The sequence below is a fragment of the Dufourea novaeangliae genome, unplaced genomic scaffold (genome assembly GCF_001272555.1).
Source record: "Dufourea novaeangliae isolate 0120121106 unplaced genomic scaffold, ASM127255v1 scaffold48, whole genome shotgun sequence".
Lineage (NCBI taxonomy): Eukaryota > Metazoa > Arthropoda > Insecta > Hymenoptera > Halictidae > Dufourea > Dufourea novaeangliae.
Genome location: NW_015373938.1, coordinates 1,269,389 through 1,289,437, shown reverse-complemented (window position 1 = coordinate 1,289,437; position 20,049 = coordinate 1,269,389). Strand labels below are relative to the sequence as shown.

General features: G+C 35.4%; 1 protein-coding gene across 1 annotated transcript in view; it reads left to right on the top strand.

Annotated features, from left to right (window-relative positions):
* LOC107185615 (UTP--glucose-1-phosphate uridylyltransferase) overlaps nt 1-19,511 on the top strand; it is a 25,815-nt gene extending 6,304 nt beyond the window's left edge. Inside the window, exons 2-10 of the mRNA XM_015573341.1 lie at nt 15,270-15,509; nt 16,967-17,122; nt 17,862-18,067; nt 18,144-18,219; nt 18,306-18,452; nt 18,553-18,691; nt 18,758-18,895; nt 18,981-19,147; nt 19,233-19,511. Of these exons, the coding sequence (XP_015428827.1) occupies nt 15,270-15,509; nt 16,967-17,122; nt 17,862-18,067; nt 18,144-18,219; nt 18,306-18,452; nt 18,553-18,691; nt 18,758-18,895; nt 18,981-19,147; nt 19,233-19,445 (1,482 nt within the window). The 3' untranslated portion in view covers nt 19,446-19,511. The remainder of the gene's footprint in view (nt 1-15,269; nt 15,510-16,966; nt 17,123-17,861; nt 18,068-18,143; nt 18,220-18,305; nt 18,453-18,552; nt 18,692-18,757; nt 18,896-18,980; nt 19,148-19,232) is intronic.
* Nucleotides 19,512-20,049: the final 538 nt, after the last annotated feature.

The window sequence follows — 20,049 nt, the reverse complement described above, 5'->3', positions numbered from 1 at the left end:
ACACGGTACACTGTTCCAATGAAATTGAAATTCCTTCATTTACCGTCCCCGAACGCGTATTGAGCTTACTGACAAACATTTCATGATTTTTTCGCTGAAGGTCACGTGAAGGTCAACATATTGCACCTGGTTGGATTTGTTTTTTTATATGCTATAATAGTATTGTAGTGAAAATATGTAGTCCCATTAAAAAAAAATTCGATGACCTTGAAATCTCGAAAAAAAAATGACCTTGAGAAAAAAATTCGGCCCATCATCGAATTGGCGCCTTCGAACAGAATATTTTTCTCCCCTGATATTTTTTCTATCATACAAAATAAGCGATATATTTAAGGTGGTCAAGTTACGTGAAATACCCTGTATATCAGTAATGTTAATACTAAGCTCCAGAACTTCTGTTAAGCTCGATTCCCTACTTATTTCCTGGTAGCACAACAATTCGGCGACTGCCGCGCTATACAATACTTACCCAACGCAAACATCTTCATAGAAGGGTGAACGTGTCACTTGTGAGGCCAAAACCGTGAATATCACTGGTACACTTACGACCAAACTCGGCTTCCGTTGGGGAGAAAGTTAACGTAGAAGGATCTTACCTGTTGGTATTTGGAATTACTGAAATTTATGCCAAATTAATTTCAGTACCTGAAATAAATTTACCAAGTGGCAGAAAACTTTTATTTTACGCCGCTTTTTCCCCTAGTGGAAGCCTAGTTTGCTCATGGGTGTACCCTCGCGAGCAAACTCAGCTTCTGCTAGGGGAAAATTTGACTCCTACCATGCTCTTATGTGTTGGTATTTGGAATTACTGAGATTTATACCAAATTAACATTCGATTTAACATCTATTTCAGTACCTGGAATAAATTTAGCAAGTTTTCCCTACGTTACTTTTTCCCCTAGTGGAAGCCGAGTTTGCTCGTGGGTGTACCCTCACGAGGAAACTCGGCTTCCGCTAGGGAAAAAAGTGGCGTACAAGAAAAGTCTCCTACTACTTACTAAATCTATTTCAAGTACTGAAATAAATGTTAATCCGAGTGTTAATTTGACATAAATTTCAGTAACTCCCAAAACTAAATGGTAGGAGGCCCTTCGCTTACCTCACGTTTTCCCCTAGCGGAAGCCGAGTATGCTCGCGTGTGTATATACACCTTCTATCGCAACACGTAAACAACTTCATAATTTGCTAACACAGTAACGACGGTTCACCACTTGGAGGTACTAGTTTGGGAATACTAGGACTACCTTATTAATGAGTTTTAACGGCGTCCATGCAATTTTCACAGAGATATTAATGTCTGAGAACATCTTCAAATTTTTATTTGCAAGCAATTTGCAGCTCAACCAGTGGCACGATCCCAACGAAACACATCTCGTTTCATAGATTATTTAATTACCTAAAATTCTTGTTTTAAATATTTTTCTCCATGTCCGCTCAACTTCAAGATATAAACCGATAAGTAAAAAAAGATATTGATTTTTACGGTTATGCCGTTTCAAATTGTTTATTATTGCAAAGCATTTGTTACTTTTAAAATACCTCTTAAGTTCTTTTTTTTTTTCATGACGTATGTCTAATTCGGCTGGACTATCGTCCAACTGTCCCTGGCCATTGCTAAAACTGGCTGGACCAAAGATCAAATTGGGAAGGACACGGTTAAGTTACTGTCTTTATGTTAAAATTGTTGCGTCAGTAAACATGCGTGAAGGTGGACATCCATTTCGAGAAGCGGGTAGTACATTGGACTTTGTCTTTAACGAAAAATTTACGATGCTTGGAACAAATTCTTAAAGTTTGGCCCCTGATTTTACCAATACCGTGTATAATCGAGAAGACATAGGTATACAACTGTTGTTTGTACCGTGAACAAAAATTGAGAATTAGGTTAGTTACAGTCGTCAATGGCGCGAAAGGGTTAGGTGGAGGACGAAATATATAGCAAACTACATAAAATCTCGTTGGATAACCACAGAAGTATTCTTCACACCTTGGAGGAACGACCCAGTTCACAGTGATTCGAAACTCAGCGAGGTTCCTAGATGATCTGTGATTACTAAAATTCAGTTTCCCATTAGGTCCACTAGGAGGGTGAGTGTCCTCGATAGGTGCACCGTCAAACACATCAACTCTGGTTTTCGGTTTACGTCAATAGAATTATTCTATATAAAAATGACGGTCACCGATTACCGAGACCTAACAAGTAACCCCATAATTGACAAGACGGACTAAGAAAACTTAGCGTCGGTTACAGGTGACCGACAATACGCAATCGGAGTTCAACGACGGTCACCGGTGACCGACAACACTTAGTCAGAAACTCCATCGCTGGTGGTCGTCAACCGACAATAAAAACAGCGACGGTCACCGGTGACCGACGGTACTTAATAAGGAATCCCACCACCGGTGACCGCTAACGTGCATTAAAACAGTGTTCGGCAGTGTCAAATATGAAATACCGCCGCCGGTCACCGGTGACCGTCAGTATACAATAAAGCTGGCGGTGCCAAATAAGAAACGACATTGTCGATCACCGGTGACCGTCTTTCCGGCCAATGCGTTAAAATCAGATGCTGCATAGATATTTAAGTACTGTCCAAACCCAGACTCAGATTGCCTTGGCTTCCTTTTATTACACATTCATTAGCTTTCGTATCGATTACTCGATCCGTTCGATATGAGTACTTTTCTTTCGATACCAACTATAATCGCAAATACCGATATATCGATAGGCCAATATCGCTATGTCGATAGGCAAACATCGATATATCAGTAAGCAAATATTGATATATCGATAGGTTAATACCGATACATCGATAGGCCAATATCGCTATGTCGATAGGGTAATACCGATATACTGATAGGCCAATATCGATACATACAGTTATCGATAAATATCATCACCCATAGTTGTCGCGGGAGCGATCAAAGCCGAGGTCCCGATCCACTACCGAGCAAAGAACACAAGCGACGACCGTCCCGATAAGTGAGAATTCTAATGCCCCCGATGTTGCGTGACCTCGTGGCCACGCGATCGTCGTGTCGCCGTTCCCGAATCGTCTCAGATAAAACACGGGTGACAGAGTGACGGCAGATGGGAAGGGGCGGGAGGAGGGGGAGGGGCGATTGGCGGCGGACTAGTCACGTTGTGCCCCGTTTATGATAAAACGACCCGAAGGCCGGCGCGACGGATCTCTGATAATACAAAATATATCGGGGGCATTATATTCGACAAGCGTGTCTCTTGTGGGCGCACTCGCAGCTCCGCTAAAAAAACAGTAACCGGTAGTGTGTGTACTCCTCCCGTAGTGTGTGGTCCCCAACGGTGATTGGTGGTGTTATATACGCGGAACCGTCCAACACAATACGCGCGCACTTCACGTCGAAACGTCGCGGCTCACGTGCTCGGTTTGCCGTTTAGTTGTTCCTTACTGCTCGTACACACCGAATCGGTTTGTCGGCAGTACAGCACGAGTGTCGCGGGCCGCGTACACGACCACTACAGGGAATCACCTCGGGCATTCGCCGGTTCCCTTTGCGGTGTGAGGATTTGGTTTTTTTTTTTTTTCTAAGAAATTTTAAGGGGAGAGAAAAATTCACGTGAAAGTCTAGATATATATAGCCCAGAGCTTGGGTTTCCCGCGGTGAACCGTGTGTCATTGAGAGATCGGTGGGTCCCGAATGGAACGTCATTGTTGAGAGAGGAGATTACATATACATATGTAAGTGGACCCCTTAAAGTGCGTGTGGCTCGCACGGAGCGAAAAGGTTCGGTCTCTGTGATGTTTTGTTCGGTGTGATTGGATGGTCAGCGGCGGCTGGAGATAAACCGATTCAAGTAAATACAAGTAATATAATCGATACGTTCGTCTCGATGTCGAGTATTTTTAGTATCGATACTTTCGGTTTCGATTAGGGATGGAACGATCCAAGCAAATACAAGTATATAATCGATACATTTGTCTCGATACCCAGTATTTTTAGTATCGATACTTTCGGTTGCGATTAGGGATGAACCGATCTAAGTAAATACAAGTAATATAATCGATAATTTCTTCTCGATACCGAATGTTTTTAGTGTCGATATTTTCGGTTGCGATATATGTATACTGTCGAAAAAAATGCTAATATCGAATGGAACGAGTAATCGATACGAAAGCTAATGAATGTGATGGTGGTTGTCGTCCAGTTATATTACTTTGTTAATAAATGTTCGTTAATAAAATATAACGTTTCGAATAACGAATAAAAGATTAAAAGAAAACTTTGTCATTTTTAATCGTTTAAACGTAGAAACTCCAATTTTTATAACAAAGTAAGGCTTTTTCCATGAATGAGTCGACATTTGGCAAACAATTATTTAATCTCGTTAACTGTTTAAAGCTCAAGATGACACCCTTAGATACTGGAGCTGTTTACTATATATTATTCGAATAAAATTCTACTCGACTCTGGTTAAAATATATTATGTTAACAAAAGAGAACATTACATTAATTTTCCTTCGATTCAAGTAGGTATGGATTAGTGGTGGGCGATACAGTATGAATATATCGGAAAATCGATAGTTTCGAATCCCAATATCGATATTTTGTATCGATTCTTAATATGACAATGTATCATCATATCGATACTTGACGCATGAATATCGTAATTTCGAAATATCTGAAGAAAACTGTTCTCATTCATTTGAGTGTACTGCATTTTCTCAAGTTGAGACAATTCTACATCAGGTAGTGATAATGGCGAGTAACTATTGACGCCACACTGATACCATCGACAATAAACATTCGTCACCATTTTATAGTCATTTATTTAAGCCTTTTTTTCTTAGTACAGATTGCAGATAATGAATTAAAAGAATCGATACTCGATACTGACGAAATCAATACTTTGTTTATAGTCATTTATTTAAGCCTTTTTTTCTTAGTACAGATTGCAGATAATGAATTAAAAGAATCTCTTCTTTCTGATATTTTAGCCGTATCAATATTTTGACCACCGATACCTACCGATACGAAATATCGATATAATTGGCATGTATCGCCCATTACTACTATCTATACATTTGATGCGATACTAAGGAAATATCGATACCTTTTTTCCATACAAATTATGAGTAAAAGTGTCGATAATCGATACTTCGCTTCTGATATTTTAACCGTAACGATATTTTGACCACCGATCCGTATCCATACGAAATATCGATACAATTGACATGTATCGCCCATTACTAGTATCGATACATTTGATGCGATACTAAGGAAATATCGATACTTTTTTCGATACAATTTATGGGTAAAAGTATCGATAATCGATACTTCGCTTCTGATATTTTAACCGTAACGATATTTTGACCACCGATCCGTATCCATATGAAATATCGATACAATTGACATGTATCGCCCATTACTAGTATCGATACATTTCATGCGATACTAAGGAAATATCGATACTTTTCTCGATACAATTTATGGGTAAAAGTATCGATAATCGATACTTCGCTTCTGATATTTTAGCCGTATCGATATTTTGACTACCGATCCGTATAGATACGAAATATCGATACAATTGATATGTATCGCCCATTACTAGTATCGATACATTTGATGCGATACTAAGGAAATATCGATACTTTTTTCGATACAATTTATGGGTAAAAGTATCGATAATCAATACTTCGCTTCTGATATTTTAGCCGTATCGATATTTTGACCACCGATCCGTATCGATACGAAATATCGATACAATTGACATGTATCGCCCATTACTAGTATCGATACATTTGATGCGATACTAATGAGATATCGATACTTTTTTCGATACAAGTTATGGGTAAAAGTATCGTTACTTTGACGCTATCGGTTTATCCCCAGCGGCGGCTGTGTATTTCTTAGTATGGTCGCGTGCGGTGTCTTAAGCAGGTCCCATCCCGGCGTTTGAATACGGTTGAGAATTGTCCTTGATAGGTAAAATCGAATTAGAGGCGTCGCAGAATGCGGCGAGTATACATATATCGAAGTTCCGGACACAAAAATTATAACTTCTGAACTAATCGATTTTTTTATTATTTGAAATCTCGTAAGGGACATTGCACATGAAATCGGATACTTTTTGGAGTAACATTTCGGATTTCCCTCACACTTGCACATGTTGTAGTTTTTAATGATACACAAACTTATCTCGAAGGATTTTTGAAAATTTTAAATTGATTGATTTTCCAACTGTTTGAAATACAGTGTCGACCTGTTTTCAATAAATTATAACTATTAAATTAATAAATTGATAAAAATGAGCTTTCTGGGTGCTTATAGTGGAGATATACGAGTACCTCATAAAAATTATTGTAGTTAAACAAAAATATTTTTTAATCATTTGTTTTGCAATTGTTTTAAAGAAATGCAATTTTATAATAGCGGGGCACTATTGAAAAATTTGACAAAAATATGAGGGTATTGTGCTATTTCTCCTCATTATGGAGAAAATTTAAAAAGTATAGATACTTTAAAATTGGCCGTATCAAAATTAATCAATGTTGATACTTTTAGTACCTTACGGCTTGGTCGGCCGAGTATATTAAAATGAAAAAATTTTTTTATATTTTGAAATGTAAACGGCAATATACTAAAAGTTTCGGAAAGATCCATCGAGCCTTTATGACACAAAAAACACATCCTCTATACTCGACCCACTGTGGGATGCTGGGAAGCGTGTGTGTCTCTGGTCGGTGCAGGTTTGTAGTCGACGTGCGTCGATTCGCTTTGAATACCAGCTGTCAGATTATCATAAATTACAGTGGCGCCTCCGGTATCCGAACCGAACGGCTGCCACGAGGAAATCGAATAAAAAGGGAATTGGAAGTGTCGATGATAGGAATTAAGAACAATGTGATGAGAGACGATTTGGTAGAAAATTTATGGATTCGTATGTTAGGTTATTTTATACCTCTTAGATAAGTTCACCTTATTCTTTCGATTCTTCATCGTCTTTGACTGAAACTGTTTCATTCTTTGTAGGTAGGGTTATATCTTTGGTGGCCGGGAAAAAGAGTATAAATTAGAATGTTGCAGAGAATCACTTATAATATTATGTTAACGATTAAATTTTAAATACCTGATCTTAATCTTTAATCTTATCTAAATAATTTAATCGAATAAAATGAATTTCATCCAGGTGAAAAGTGTAGAAAAATTCGCGGGAACTGAATTTATTTTCTGAAATGAATGTTCCAATCGTAGAATTCGATAACAATTAATCTTAATCAAGTAGAATGTTATCGAAATGATCCTTTACCAGAAAGCTTTTATCCGAATAAAGATATCGAATCAAACAATAAAAATGAAAATTAATTTGTTGAAATAAATTAATAATTATGAATTATTATATTAATACAATAAAATAAAATTATAAGTAGTAATTATTTTTAAACAAATAGAATGCTATCCAAACAATTGTTAAATTAGATATTGTTTGTTTAAATGAAAAATCTTATTTGCGTTTGGATCGTAAAATACATTAACTGGTTCGAATTCACAGGATATAATAGTAATTTTTCGATAACTCATTGTTTTGCATACAAATGATTGATAATTTCACGGTCTATTGAACGAAAATATTGGCTCATCGGGTGGTTTACTATCATAAATACAAACAGAGATTATCTAATAATACAAAAATGGAGTGCTGTAAATCATAATCTAAAAGTGGGTACGATAAGATATTATTTAAAAAATGGTTCACTATGAGACTGATACGTAACGTATTACCTAATTAAGATAATATTATTTGCAAAATATAAAATACAGAGCCTAGTACTTAACTTCAGTTATTTAATTAAAAAATCTATTATTTAAATCATTTAAATAATTTTTTTATACTTTATTTAAATTTCCTTGAACTTTACAAAAAATTATATTAATATAAATAATAAATAATAAAATTATTGTTAAAAAAAACTATCGAAGTTTCGGAGTTAGGACTTAAAAGAATATTTGTTGTTTTCTAGGTTGAATTTTCTTTATGAAAGAAGTCTGATGACATTAATTGTCTCATCTGGATACGCATAATTCGTTCGTTTAAAAACGAAGGACGATTAGACTGGGAATTTTTTCTGCAGTTGTAATACAATTGCAATTATGCAAAGCGTAATAAAACAGAAATTTAATAATAATTTCCCCTTTTGTAAGTTAAATGCATATTATATTTTTATTTTTGTAAACTAATTCCTGCAATTCTCCATAAAGATCCGTTGTACAATGATTAGACTGTCGATGTTTATTCGCTTATAGTATCACCTAATTTATGCAGAATGTTTAACAATACTTGACAGAAATGAGAACAGCAGTGAACCTCGCTCTTTGCACTTTGTGCAACATATTGTGTCCTCAAGAATACCCGTTACCATTCTTTTTCTTTTATCATTCTTTCGTCTCTGTAGTCAATATTGCTCTAATAACTCCAAATGAACATATATCATTATTATTGATCTTCGAAATACAGTAAAATACGGTTTTTAATATGATCTAATATTCATATGTCAATAACAATTTATCGAGTAGACAAAATAGAACATTTTTTTCGGTCAACTTGTCGAAGAACTACTTCCACACCGATTTCGATGATTTTCGAATATGTCGTAAGATCTGAATTCACCCTGTGAACGTATTATTCACATGATTAGTTCTTGGGGGGCCGGAACTTTAATGCCGTTGGCAGAGTTAATCGTGACCCATAACAAGAACTCACGTATTTTACTTTTATAAATACGATATTTGTTTCGTCATTGCGTAAATAAATGATTTGTGTTCGTCGATGGGTCACCAGTGACCCAGCCATCGATATTCACGGTCCCGATAATCCGTGAATCAAATAATTGCAAGACGGGGTCGTAATTGCAGTTGTAAGATGTAATTATTGTCTATCGAATTTCTAATTTTTATAAATTATAATTTTCGCCTTGTGATATACCATTCGATAGCTTGTCAAGAAAGAACAATTCGTGTCAAGTTTGAACCCTTTGTCTCGGCCAGGAGGATACTACAAACAGAGAAAGTTCAGATTATAAGGTTTCCTTTTATTTTTCCTGTTCGATGATGTGCAAAAATTCTGTAAAAAAAACTTGATAGATAGTGTTTACTGTGGCACGTGTTAGAGAATTTTTTACGATTTTTTAATTAAGTATCTTAGTTGTGAAAAATCAATAACCATAAAGTTGACAATCGGACTTTGTAAATCATGGTGGCTATGACGTTAACTTTGAGGGTTCATATCCCGAAAATGACTTACGTTAAAATTACGTTCAGGTAGTGTTTCGAAAACGTTTCGACGCCAGTAATAATAATATGCAATAAAAAATATGGGTTCCAATTTAAAAATTCAAAGTTGACCTTCGTAAGCTTTGTCAAGGTCATCGTAATATCAAATAAATTACAGTATAATGTGTTCCCCACGAAACTATACAACTTCTACCAAGAACATTTTTTCATATCATTCGTATTTTTCGAGATATTTCTCCTGGGAAATTAAAATGGGACACCCTGTATAAATCGTAGAAATCGAATTAATTTAATTAAAATCGTGCTGCATTCATTGCATACTTAAAGTATTTAGCAAACTTCCAAAAGTGTCGTTGGTGTAGTGACTAAGCCTCCCGTCAGCGGAACAAGTGTTTATAGTTACATTATCATGAAAAAATGTCGAGCAATTTAAAAAGTCACTAGCAGTCGCAATTAGACACGCGAGAGTTACGTAACCGTGCCACAGGCGTGTTTTCAGCAAAATAACATTGTTAGATGACCGACACTTTCCAGTCACTGTCATTAACGACAATTAATCGAGTACGCTGATCGAGGGCATAAATGATTGAAAAGAAGAAGAAAAAGGTGATAGGATAAAAAACCCATTTATTGCCACCTACCGAATTACCGTCATCCTAGACTGTTTCACTTAAAATAACAAATAAACGTTGTAAAGTTATACATAAAGAAAATTCTGCATGCAATTACAATTAATTCATACGATAGAAAGAGCAGCACTTAATTTCCTTTTTCTGGATTAGGAGAGTAAAAACGACGACTTCCTTATTAGCGAAAGGGAAAACAAGGTACTAAAGAAGAGACTGTAATTGTAATATTTGAGCTAGTAACATAATAAAATGTAATGTTTTAGATAATATAAAAATCATAGAAAATAAGGTCGATCATAATTCAACGATTCGTTAAGTTTTTTAGTTTAATATTTGGGTGACAGTGATTGGTACAAGCGTTTCAATAATTTGTTTAATTACTGTCATGTTAATAATTGCTTACGACAACAAAGCCTTACGCTATTAAAAAAGTGACAGTATTTATGTATATGAGGTGACAATATTTGGTTAGGTTTGCGGGTGCCAATAATAGCTGTCGAGATATATTTTTGAAACTAATGAATTTATAAACAAAAGTAGAGGTTCAGAAAGTTAGATCAATTTTTTCCTTCAGTTAAACATATTAAATAATAATAAATACAAATAAAAACTTATGTTTTTGGTCTGTTAATACAAAAATTATGCAATAATGTCAGTGTCATTTCTTAAAGTGTCAGTAATTGGGTTTTTTACCCTAGGAGGCGAGTTGAGTTTACATGTAAATCGGATCGTCGCGACCGATTTCAATATGAACCTCCACGCGTAAGAGACAGACGACGGTAAACATCGAACCGTGACCGTGAAAAATTTCATTCAGACGAACGGTGTAGACAGTCTCGCGCGAATACTATCTTTGGAGCAGTGTAAACCGATATAACTGCTTTATAGTAGTATGTCACCGGTAGCAAAGCGACAACAGTGGACAACAGCGTCTCACGGCCGAATTTATTGTTAGTTGCCAGTATCCAACCGTAAAATGTCATCAGCTGCAAGTTGTGAGTGATTTATTTCTTTTGAGCGCCTATCGGCGCCAGCAGTGACATAGAGGTTAGATTTGTGACGTATTTACCAACTTTCATAAAGTAAAGGCCCGTTCACACGTTCAAATAATTCGGGCAAACTGACTTGTGCATTTACATTTAAAATTACGAGGGATGTGTTTGCGAAGTGATACCGTGACTTTGCTCAATTGTTTATGATACCAACCTAAGAATTTTGGCATACTTGGATGGTGCTACTTTTAGACTTTAATGTGGAAACCACCCTTTTTGTTCAGAGCGTTATTTTACTTATTCGTATGTAACTCGTAAACTACTAGAGATATCCGTAAAAAACATTTAGATAAATTTAATATTGTTTCTAGTTGTCCACATATCGGTAGGAAAAAATTTTCAAAAAAAGTTTTCCATAACATTATGAGAGCTCCATCATGTGACAGGACATCCCATTATTGGGTATTGCTCAGCTGTTAACCCGAATAGATAATAGCCAACCACATTGTGTAAAGGTACGTCTCCATTGCTATACAAGAAAGACTTTCACAAGCAAACTCGACTTCGGCTAGGGGATAAAGTGGCGTGGGAGAAGAGCCTCGTACCATTTGATCTTGAGAGTTATTGAAAATGCCAAATAAACATTCAGTTTAACATTTACTTCAGTTACTTGAAATAAATTTACCAATTTTAGGAGTCCTTTCTCCTACGTCGTTTTTCCCCTAGTGGAAGCCGAGTTTATTCGTGAGGATGCAATATTTCTACTGTGTTGAAATGTTTAAAAAGCACACTACCATTGACTGCCGAAGCTGCATCACCTTTCTGTGCGACAAAATCCGTAGCAGTGGAGACTCACCTTAAAGCAGTGGAGACCCACCCTAAGGCAGTGTCCGTCCACTGATGAACCCCTTACGCGCGTTGCGTCTCCCTCCTCTTGCAGCACCGCATGCTATTCGTACACATATTATACACACACACACACACATTTGTGTGTGTGTGTGTGTGTGTGTGTGTGTGTGTGTGTGTGTACATATATGTCACAGGAAAAACGTGAAGTTAATAAATGTATACATTTACTATGTAATTCGTGTATGCATTTACGTACGATTTTAGCAGCAGTATGAACCGAATACAAGAATGTGTACTGTGTAATGCATACGTTTCGTACAGAATGTTAGTAAAAGCATAATGTCGAAAGTATAATTATTTAAGATATAGGTATATTTAATGAACAAACATGAAAACTTAACATTTCATTCGATAATTCAGGAATCTTTTTCAAGAAAATTGGTTGTTCTTGTTTAATCAATATAACATAGGTTTGGTTAGGTTATACTTTTTATTTAATACACTTAGAAAGAAACAATTGTAATGTAAAATAAATACTTCAGTTACATAAATTAACGGAAAATTAGTTGACTTTATTTAATTAATATGAGAACATAGCTTTGGTTAGGTTATGTTTTTATGAATAAATGCTAGCAAAAGTGGTTATTGAAATTAATGCATTTTTGTTTGTGTACGCTTGTAACATACACAGTACACGTTACGTAGAAGTGTATCTGCGGTAACAGAGTATAAGAAGTAATGAAAGCTGAGTATTAAACCAATACTAACAAAGAGTGGAGGCGGGGGGGGGCGTCTAGCTCCGGAGCCAAGTATACACCACGGATGTGTTACCATTCATTATCCAGATAACTATTGTGTAGGCTTGGTAAATATCACGTTCATGTACTTTCACAAATCTCGTTTGACGTCAATTTAAATACACCGTGAATTGAATATAAATTAAATCATGAAAGTAAAATACAGCCAGGAACTGGAAAACACGTGACGAATTAAGTAATCTGCTACTTGTCACAATAGTGCCTTATGGGCCTGCTGTGTACCATTTTTATAGTAATATACTTTTTACTTTAAAATGCTACTTATTCAAATGCTTAGAAAGTAATATCAGGATTTATCTCAAATTCCATTTCTAGAGGGGTGAAAAGGTGTACGAATAAACGGGGATAAATATGTATAGTAATATAATATATATCTATTTTTTCTTTTTTACTTTCGTTTTTCCAATTCAATTTAGAAATATTATGTATATTTTAAATTTTTTAACAAAATCACTTTTTTAATTCTGCCAAAATGAATTTTGAGAATAGCTAGTTATAAATGTACGAAAGCAGGTTTAATTCTTACCGTAAAAATTTTAATTAATTGCATTTCACAGAAATTCGTGATTAGTTACGAACGCCTAAAATCCGCAGTCTAGTTGTTACATATATCTTATTACGAAAAAAATGTGCATAATAAAGGGCAATTTGCTCTTCAGCGAGTAAACCGCGCGAAATTCAAATTCAAATGAATTAAAAATAACACATAAGGCCTGTGTGTGTGTGTATATGACTTCGTCAAATGGTTCTAAATTATTCGAACTTGCACATCTCGATGCCTTGCTCCACTTACTATCTTCCATTGCATAACATCGAACAATTTAGAACAATTGAGACCATCGTATCGAATGTCACGATTGTACTTGACCGATTAAAAGTGTGTTTACGCGTTGTCACGTGGTCCCGATTAAAAAGAAATCCGTTTATATAGAAGTAAAAATACATTCCGAATGTTTTCTAATCAATACCACTCTCCGATATCTCGTCGACAACATAACCTCTCAAAACAAGTGACTGTTGCACACATTTATCGGAAAGAATCGTCCAATCGTCAACGTTTGCCATAAATGGCCGCCATATTGGCGGTATAGAGACGTGCCATAATTTTGTCCCAACTCAAAAACTAATAATTTTCGATTTTATAGTTCCGATAAATTGTAAATTAAGTTGACTTTTACATGAAAAAGGTATTTTTAATGTTAAAATACCTGCAACAATCGAAAACGATCATTTTTTGACTTTGGGATTAAAGTTAACCCTGAACCGATTGTGACTCACAAAATTCACTTCGACTTACGGTAAATACACGTTTCGTTGCAGCGGCACACAGAGAACTCGTTTATCTAATTATCACATACGTTGACACTCGCGGAAAGGATTCAGATTTTTTTTTCTTTTCTTTGTCTCGTTTTTTGCGTAATTGATGCGATCGTTGCACGCGCGATGACGATAACGCTATCTGCACCATATTTCTCCATCCGTGTGTATCTTCGTGGGGATACTAAAAAAAGGAAGGAGGGATGGAGTGTTTCTCCATCGGCTAATCTGTAATTGCGTGGAAACGTAGAAAGCTCATTATTACGGGTGTTGTCACTGTGTTCCTGAATGCGAACGAATTTTCTTTCACGTTTCGAACTTCATTCTACACGTAAAATCCATTCCTGCATCACAGATATTGCGACACCCTGTAGATACGGTTGATTACGAAATTGGGCCAAGTTATGCAGAAAGCTGTCATAATCCCCACTGATCTGAAACGAAGTGAATTTCTTTTTGAAGACTTTAATTTAAAAAAAAAAGTAGCTATATTTCCATTGGGTATATGTACTTTATTCCTTGTTGGTGTTGAAAACAATGTTTTGTAATGGCTTTTTTAATAGTGAGTGGTATAATTAATATTATTATTAAATTTTCTATAGTCAAATTTAATTTAATTTTTAATTTTCTCTGGCTTGGTAGTTGTAATTTTGTTACAAAATAAAGATGACAAAATTATTAGATCCATGCTGTGTTTCACTAATTTTTTCGATAATTTTAAGGGTTAGGTAGGTTTCTGCATCACTTGTAAATGTGCGTATCCACTTGTTGCGTATCCTTGTATCATATTGTATTACATTTTCATACGCAACGATACACAACGCTTGCCCGTCCACGTCGGTACCCGACAGTGATACGATCCGAATATACGCAACAAGTGGATACGCACCTTAATAGGATCACCGTGTAGAATTTTCACTCGATTACGCTGAAGTTTCGTGTCGTTCGATAGCTACCAGAAGTGAGCCTCGCATGTTGTAAAACAGAAAAAAGACAGTTCCCGAGTTTTTGTTCGAATAAAAAACAAAATATCGCGATTCTCCTCGACCGAAGTCTCAGCGTAATTTCGACCAGGATCTTCGTTGCATTTGCATCTCCCGTATATATACGTGGCGAACCGTTCGACGACCTGCCTTTTTGCTCCGACTTTTATCGAATTTTCTCTCCCTGTCGCCCCCCCCCCTCCCTGATAGGAACACAGGGATAAAACGAATTTAAAAACGGTGAACCGTGACCATGAACGATTTCGAAAAATTGAACGCCAGCGGTGGTGCGACGTTGCTCGCCAAAGGAAAAGGTATTTATATGATAAATATGTATATATATTTCTTTTTTCCATTCTATTCGCCCCCTGCCCCCCCCCCCTCCGTCCCACGGTGAACGAATCCTCGCAGGCACGTGGTCATCAACGCAGTCCCTCAGATACACAGGCATTTCGCGAGAGGACCAAACGTGACGCCCTGATCGAACTCCACAATGAACTCGAGAAGCTCGAGACCACAGCGCCCGGTGACGACCTGAAGGAGGAGTTCCACCGACAGTTCGACGGTTTCACTCATTTGTTCAAACGGTTCCTGCAAGAGGAAGGCCCGTCGCTGGAATGGGATCGTATGCAGAAACTTCCCGACGATGCGGTAAGATCGTAATGAATATAATATATTCATTATTAATTATTTAACTTTTGGTAAAACACATTTTCAAAATTGCACTTTGATATTTTAAATTAAATTACAAAAATAATATAAAATTAAATTTCATTTATAAATTTACAATTTATACCCTTGAATTCAGGCATAATATTAAATCTTAAATAAAGACTTTAAGTGAAAAAAAACTATAAACTTTCAAAGTTTAGTTTATATAAGTAGAAACGTATGTCTTATTGAAATACGGCTATACAACTGGTTTATATTCTACAAATCATAAAAACGTTGGAATATTGTACTTTATTTTCGCAATATTGGCAGGAATAATTGGTTCTTCAATAAGAATAATTATCCGAATACAATTAAGAGGCCCCGGAAATTGATTAAATAATGATGAAATTTATAATTCAATTATTACATTTCATGCATTTGTAATAATTTTCTTTATTGTAATACCTTTTACACGTGATTTATGCAGGGCCGTTCCTAGGTTGTTGGCCGCCCGGGTTCAAAAACAATATGGCCGCCCTTATTAATTTAATATTATTTAATTACTGCTGTGTTTCCTTTTATATCAATATAAAAGTATGTTTAATTAGTTTTTATCTAACAAGGGAACATATCGAACCCAGACACGCCGATTTTGATGCCCTGTACATGGAATATAGTTTGCGAAAAAATATTTGACACGTATTTTTTTATATCGGCCATCGTCCATATTGAAGGGGTGAAAACAGCCCTCAAAGTTGGGGGTTGAAAACAGTTTTTAGAATATCTCGATAACTAGAGCGTATAGATACAAATTTTTGTTGTAAATGGTGTGTTTTTTAATGGGGACTGTAATCATCTAAACGTTTTTTTTTAAATATATTATTTAAACAAATAAATTTAAAAAAAACGTTTAGATGATTACATTCTCCATTAAAAAACACAGAATTTACAACAACAAAATTTATCTATACCCTCTAGTTCTCGAGATATTCCAAAAAATGTTTTCAACCCCTAACATTGAGGGCTGTTTTCACCCCTTCAATATGGACGATGGCCGATATAAAAAAATACGTGTCAAATATTTTTTCACAAAATCGGCGTGTCTGGGTTCGATATGTTCTCTTGTAAATAGTCTGCAGCCGCTCCTGATTGGTCGCAGTTCTTCGTTAATATCTCGCTAACAAAGCCCCGAAGAACATTTTTGTTCAGGAAAAAGTTGTTTCAAATCATTCAAGGAACCCCTTATTTCCGGCAGTCGAAACTATTTTGGGACACCCTGTATAGTATCTAGTATACGAGAATTAAGAATTATTTTCGATTATGCCTCTTACTAATGCTAGTTACCTCCGATATTTTATCGCGTAAACATTTTATCGAAACGTTTCATTATTTGCTCGCATGAATCTTTGAAGTTTTTGTTGCGATAAATGATTTTTATATACATATATTATTAGGTACGAGACTACAATTCTTTACCAACCCCGGAAGGAGAAGAACTGAAAATTCTTTTGAACAAGCTAGTTGTTATTAAATTGAACGGTGGCCTAGGAACTAGTATGGGATGCCATGGACCAAAGTCTGTAATTGCAGTGCTGGTTCAGCAAATCGAGGTAATCGATGTAAACGATGATGTGCCAAGTACACTTAATTCTGTTTTTCTCACAGACTTTTTTTCTACACAATTTAAACTTAACACGGTCCGACAAGTTTTTCAAACATCTTCATTTGATTTTCATTTCATGAGAAAAATATCCCCACATACTAGGGAATTAATGTCAGTTTACAAAAAAAACAATCCTATTTCGTTTATCGTATTATTTTTACTATTATTTTATTATCTAAAGGTGTATGTACACCGACGAGCAACCTCGGTTTCCGTTAGGGGAAAAAGTGGCGTTGGAGAAGGGCCTCCTAAAATTTTGTATCGGGAATTATAGAAATTTATGCCAAATTAACATTCGATTTAACATTTATTTCAGTATTTGAAATAAATTTAATAAGTGGTAGGAAGCCTTTCCCTTACGCTACTTTTTTCCCTAGTGGAAGCCGAGTTTGCTCGTGGGTGTACACTACTACATTATTTGAGAACGTATCTTTTGTGTGAAAAGAGAATTCAGTGTACAGTAAATCATCGATGAGTGATCGAAGGCTCCTCTGCTTTAAGTGTTCATATGTCATCCCTACCATTGGGCGCTTGATTGGTTCCATGGAGAACCCCTCCCCCTGATAGAAATGACGCCTAAACACTCATCGATGATTTACTATAGTAATAATAATGATTGAAGACCATAGGTCTGTATTTTCGTGAACAGAAAATTAATAACTATTCTTTATTTTTGTTACGAACAGTATTTGAACAAAACTTATAACTCGAACGTACCTCTAATTTTGATGGATTCCTTCAACACCGATGATGATACACAACGTATCATTAGGAAATACAAAGGGATAGATGTTGATATTCATACGTTTAATCAGAGCTGTTATCCTCGTATTAATCGAGATTCTTTGCTTCCAATCGCTAAACACTGCTTCGTTCCAGATGATATTGAAGCGTAAGGAGTAGCAATAAATTGTTTATTAGATGTACATAATAAATAATAAATAAAATAATCAAATTTCAATTTGTAGGTGGTATCCCCCTGGTCACGGAGATTTTTATGAAAGTTTCAGAAGTTCAGGTTTACTAAAGAAATTTTTGAAAGAAGTATGCTTGATCACAAGTATTCGTATGGAGTTAATGAAAACAGCAATAGAAATTTATTTACAGTAACTGGTCTTTTTTGTTTGCAGGGTCGCGAGTACTGTTTCATTTCCAACATTGATAATCTGGGTGCGACTGTAGATTTTAAAATCTTGAAGTTATTGCTGGACAAACGTGAAGCATCTCCTCTTGAATTCGTTATGGAAGTTACTGACAAAACTCGAGCTGATGTTAAGGTAAAAAATGTTTCTGCTGAAAGAAAAAAAATACTTGCGACTTAGCAGATTTTTATCTGCATTTTTATTGCTATTTTGTATTTTTTCTATATGCGTACAGGGTGGAACACTGATTAAATACGAAGATAAGCTTCGCCTTCTTGAAATTGCACAAGTTCCGAAAGACCACGTGGACGACTTCAAGTCCGTGAAAACATTTAAATTCTTCAACACGAATAATTTGTGGATCAAACTCAGTGGTATGTATTTGTATGTTTTAATCTTATAGTATGTCTATAGTAACGGATTATTCATTTATTTTGTAGCCATCGAAAGGGTAGTGGAGACAAATTCGTTGAACATGGAGATTATTGTTAACAATAAGACATTTGCGAATGGCCTAAATATTATCCAATTAGAGACAGCTGTAGGTGCTGCAATGAAATCATTCGAAGGAAGTATTGGTAAGAGAAATATGATTTGTGTTTCATTAGTAGAGCTTCTTAATTGTATTTTGTTGTCGTGTAATACTGTAAAACTGCATTATAGGTATAAATGTGCCACGTAGCAGGTTCTTACCAGTAAAAAAGACCTCAGATTTAATGCTTGTTATGAGTAATTTGTATACTCTCCGCAATGGTTCCTTAGTAATGAGTCCTCAACGAATGTTCCCTACAACACCCCTTATAAAACTAGGCGATAAACATTTCTCCAAGGTTGTTATTTTTATTATACTTTACGGAAATATTATTGGTATCTTGAATAAAAAATTCGGTATAATTAATACGAAACTTCTTTCAGGTTAAAGAGTTTCTTACCAGATTTCCTACTATACCGGATCTTTTGGAGTTAGACCACTTGACAGTGTCAGGCGATGTTACCTTTGGAAAAGGTGTAACTCTTAAAGGGACAGTTATCATTATCGCGAACCATGGTGAACGTATTGATCTTCCATCAGGCACAATTTTAGAAAACAAAATCGTTTCTGGCAATCTACGTATTTTAGATCATTAAATTATCTAATTGAACGAACAATGGTTTCAATTGCTGTAATTAACAAAGGAATCAGATGAAATTGCACATGACATATATTCTCTTAATATTAAAAATATAATTATGTTTCGAATAAATGTATGCATGTTATACTTGTACATTAATACAAAGGAAAGGGAAAGAACTCTAGTGAAATAATTAAAATTTATAATGCGAACATAAAACGAAATGCTATTTTGATAGTAGTAACAAAGAGATTTAAAATTACTAGTTGAAATTCGTGTTTACAAATTTTCGTTATTTTTATTTCTTTATCCTCGTACGCATAATAATGTTGTTTTAGTATAAGTAGAAACTTGTGTTCTGGGCAGGAAGATAAAGAGGTATATTATGTTAAAACCATGAGGTTTACAATGTTAACAATTGTTGTATTATAATTCGATCACATTGTGAATTAAAGTTTTTGAATACTCTTCCTATGTTTTTTTCTGGAACGTGCAAATAATGGACATTAATAAACAGTCATAAGCTTTATTAATATTGCAATTTTTTTTTTTTACCACTTTTGTAACACTTTCTGTAACACAGGGATTTGTATATACAGATTCATTAGGTGCATAGTATG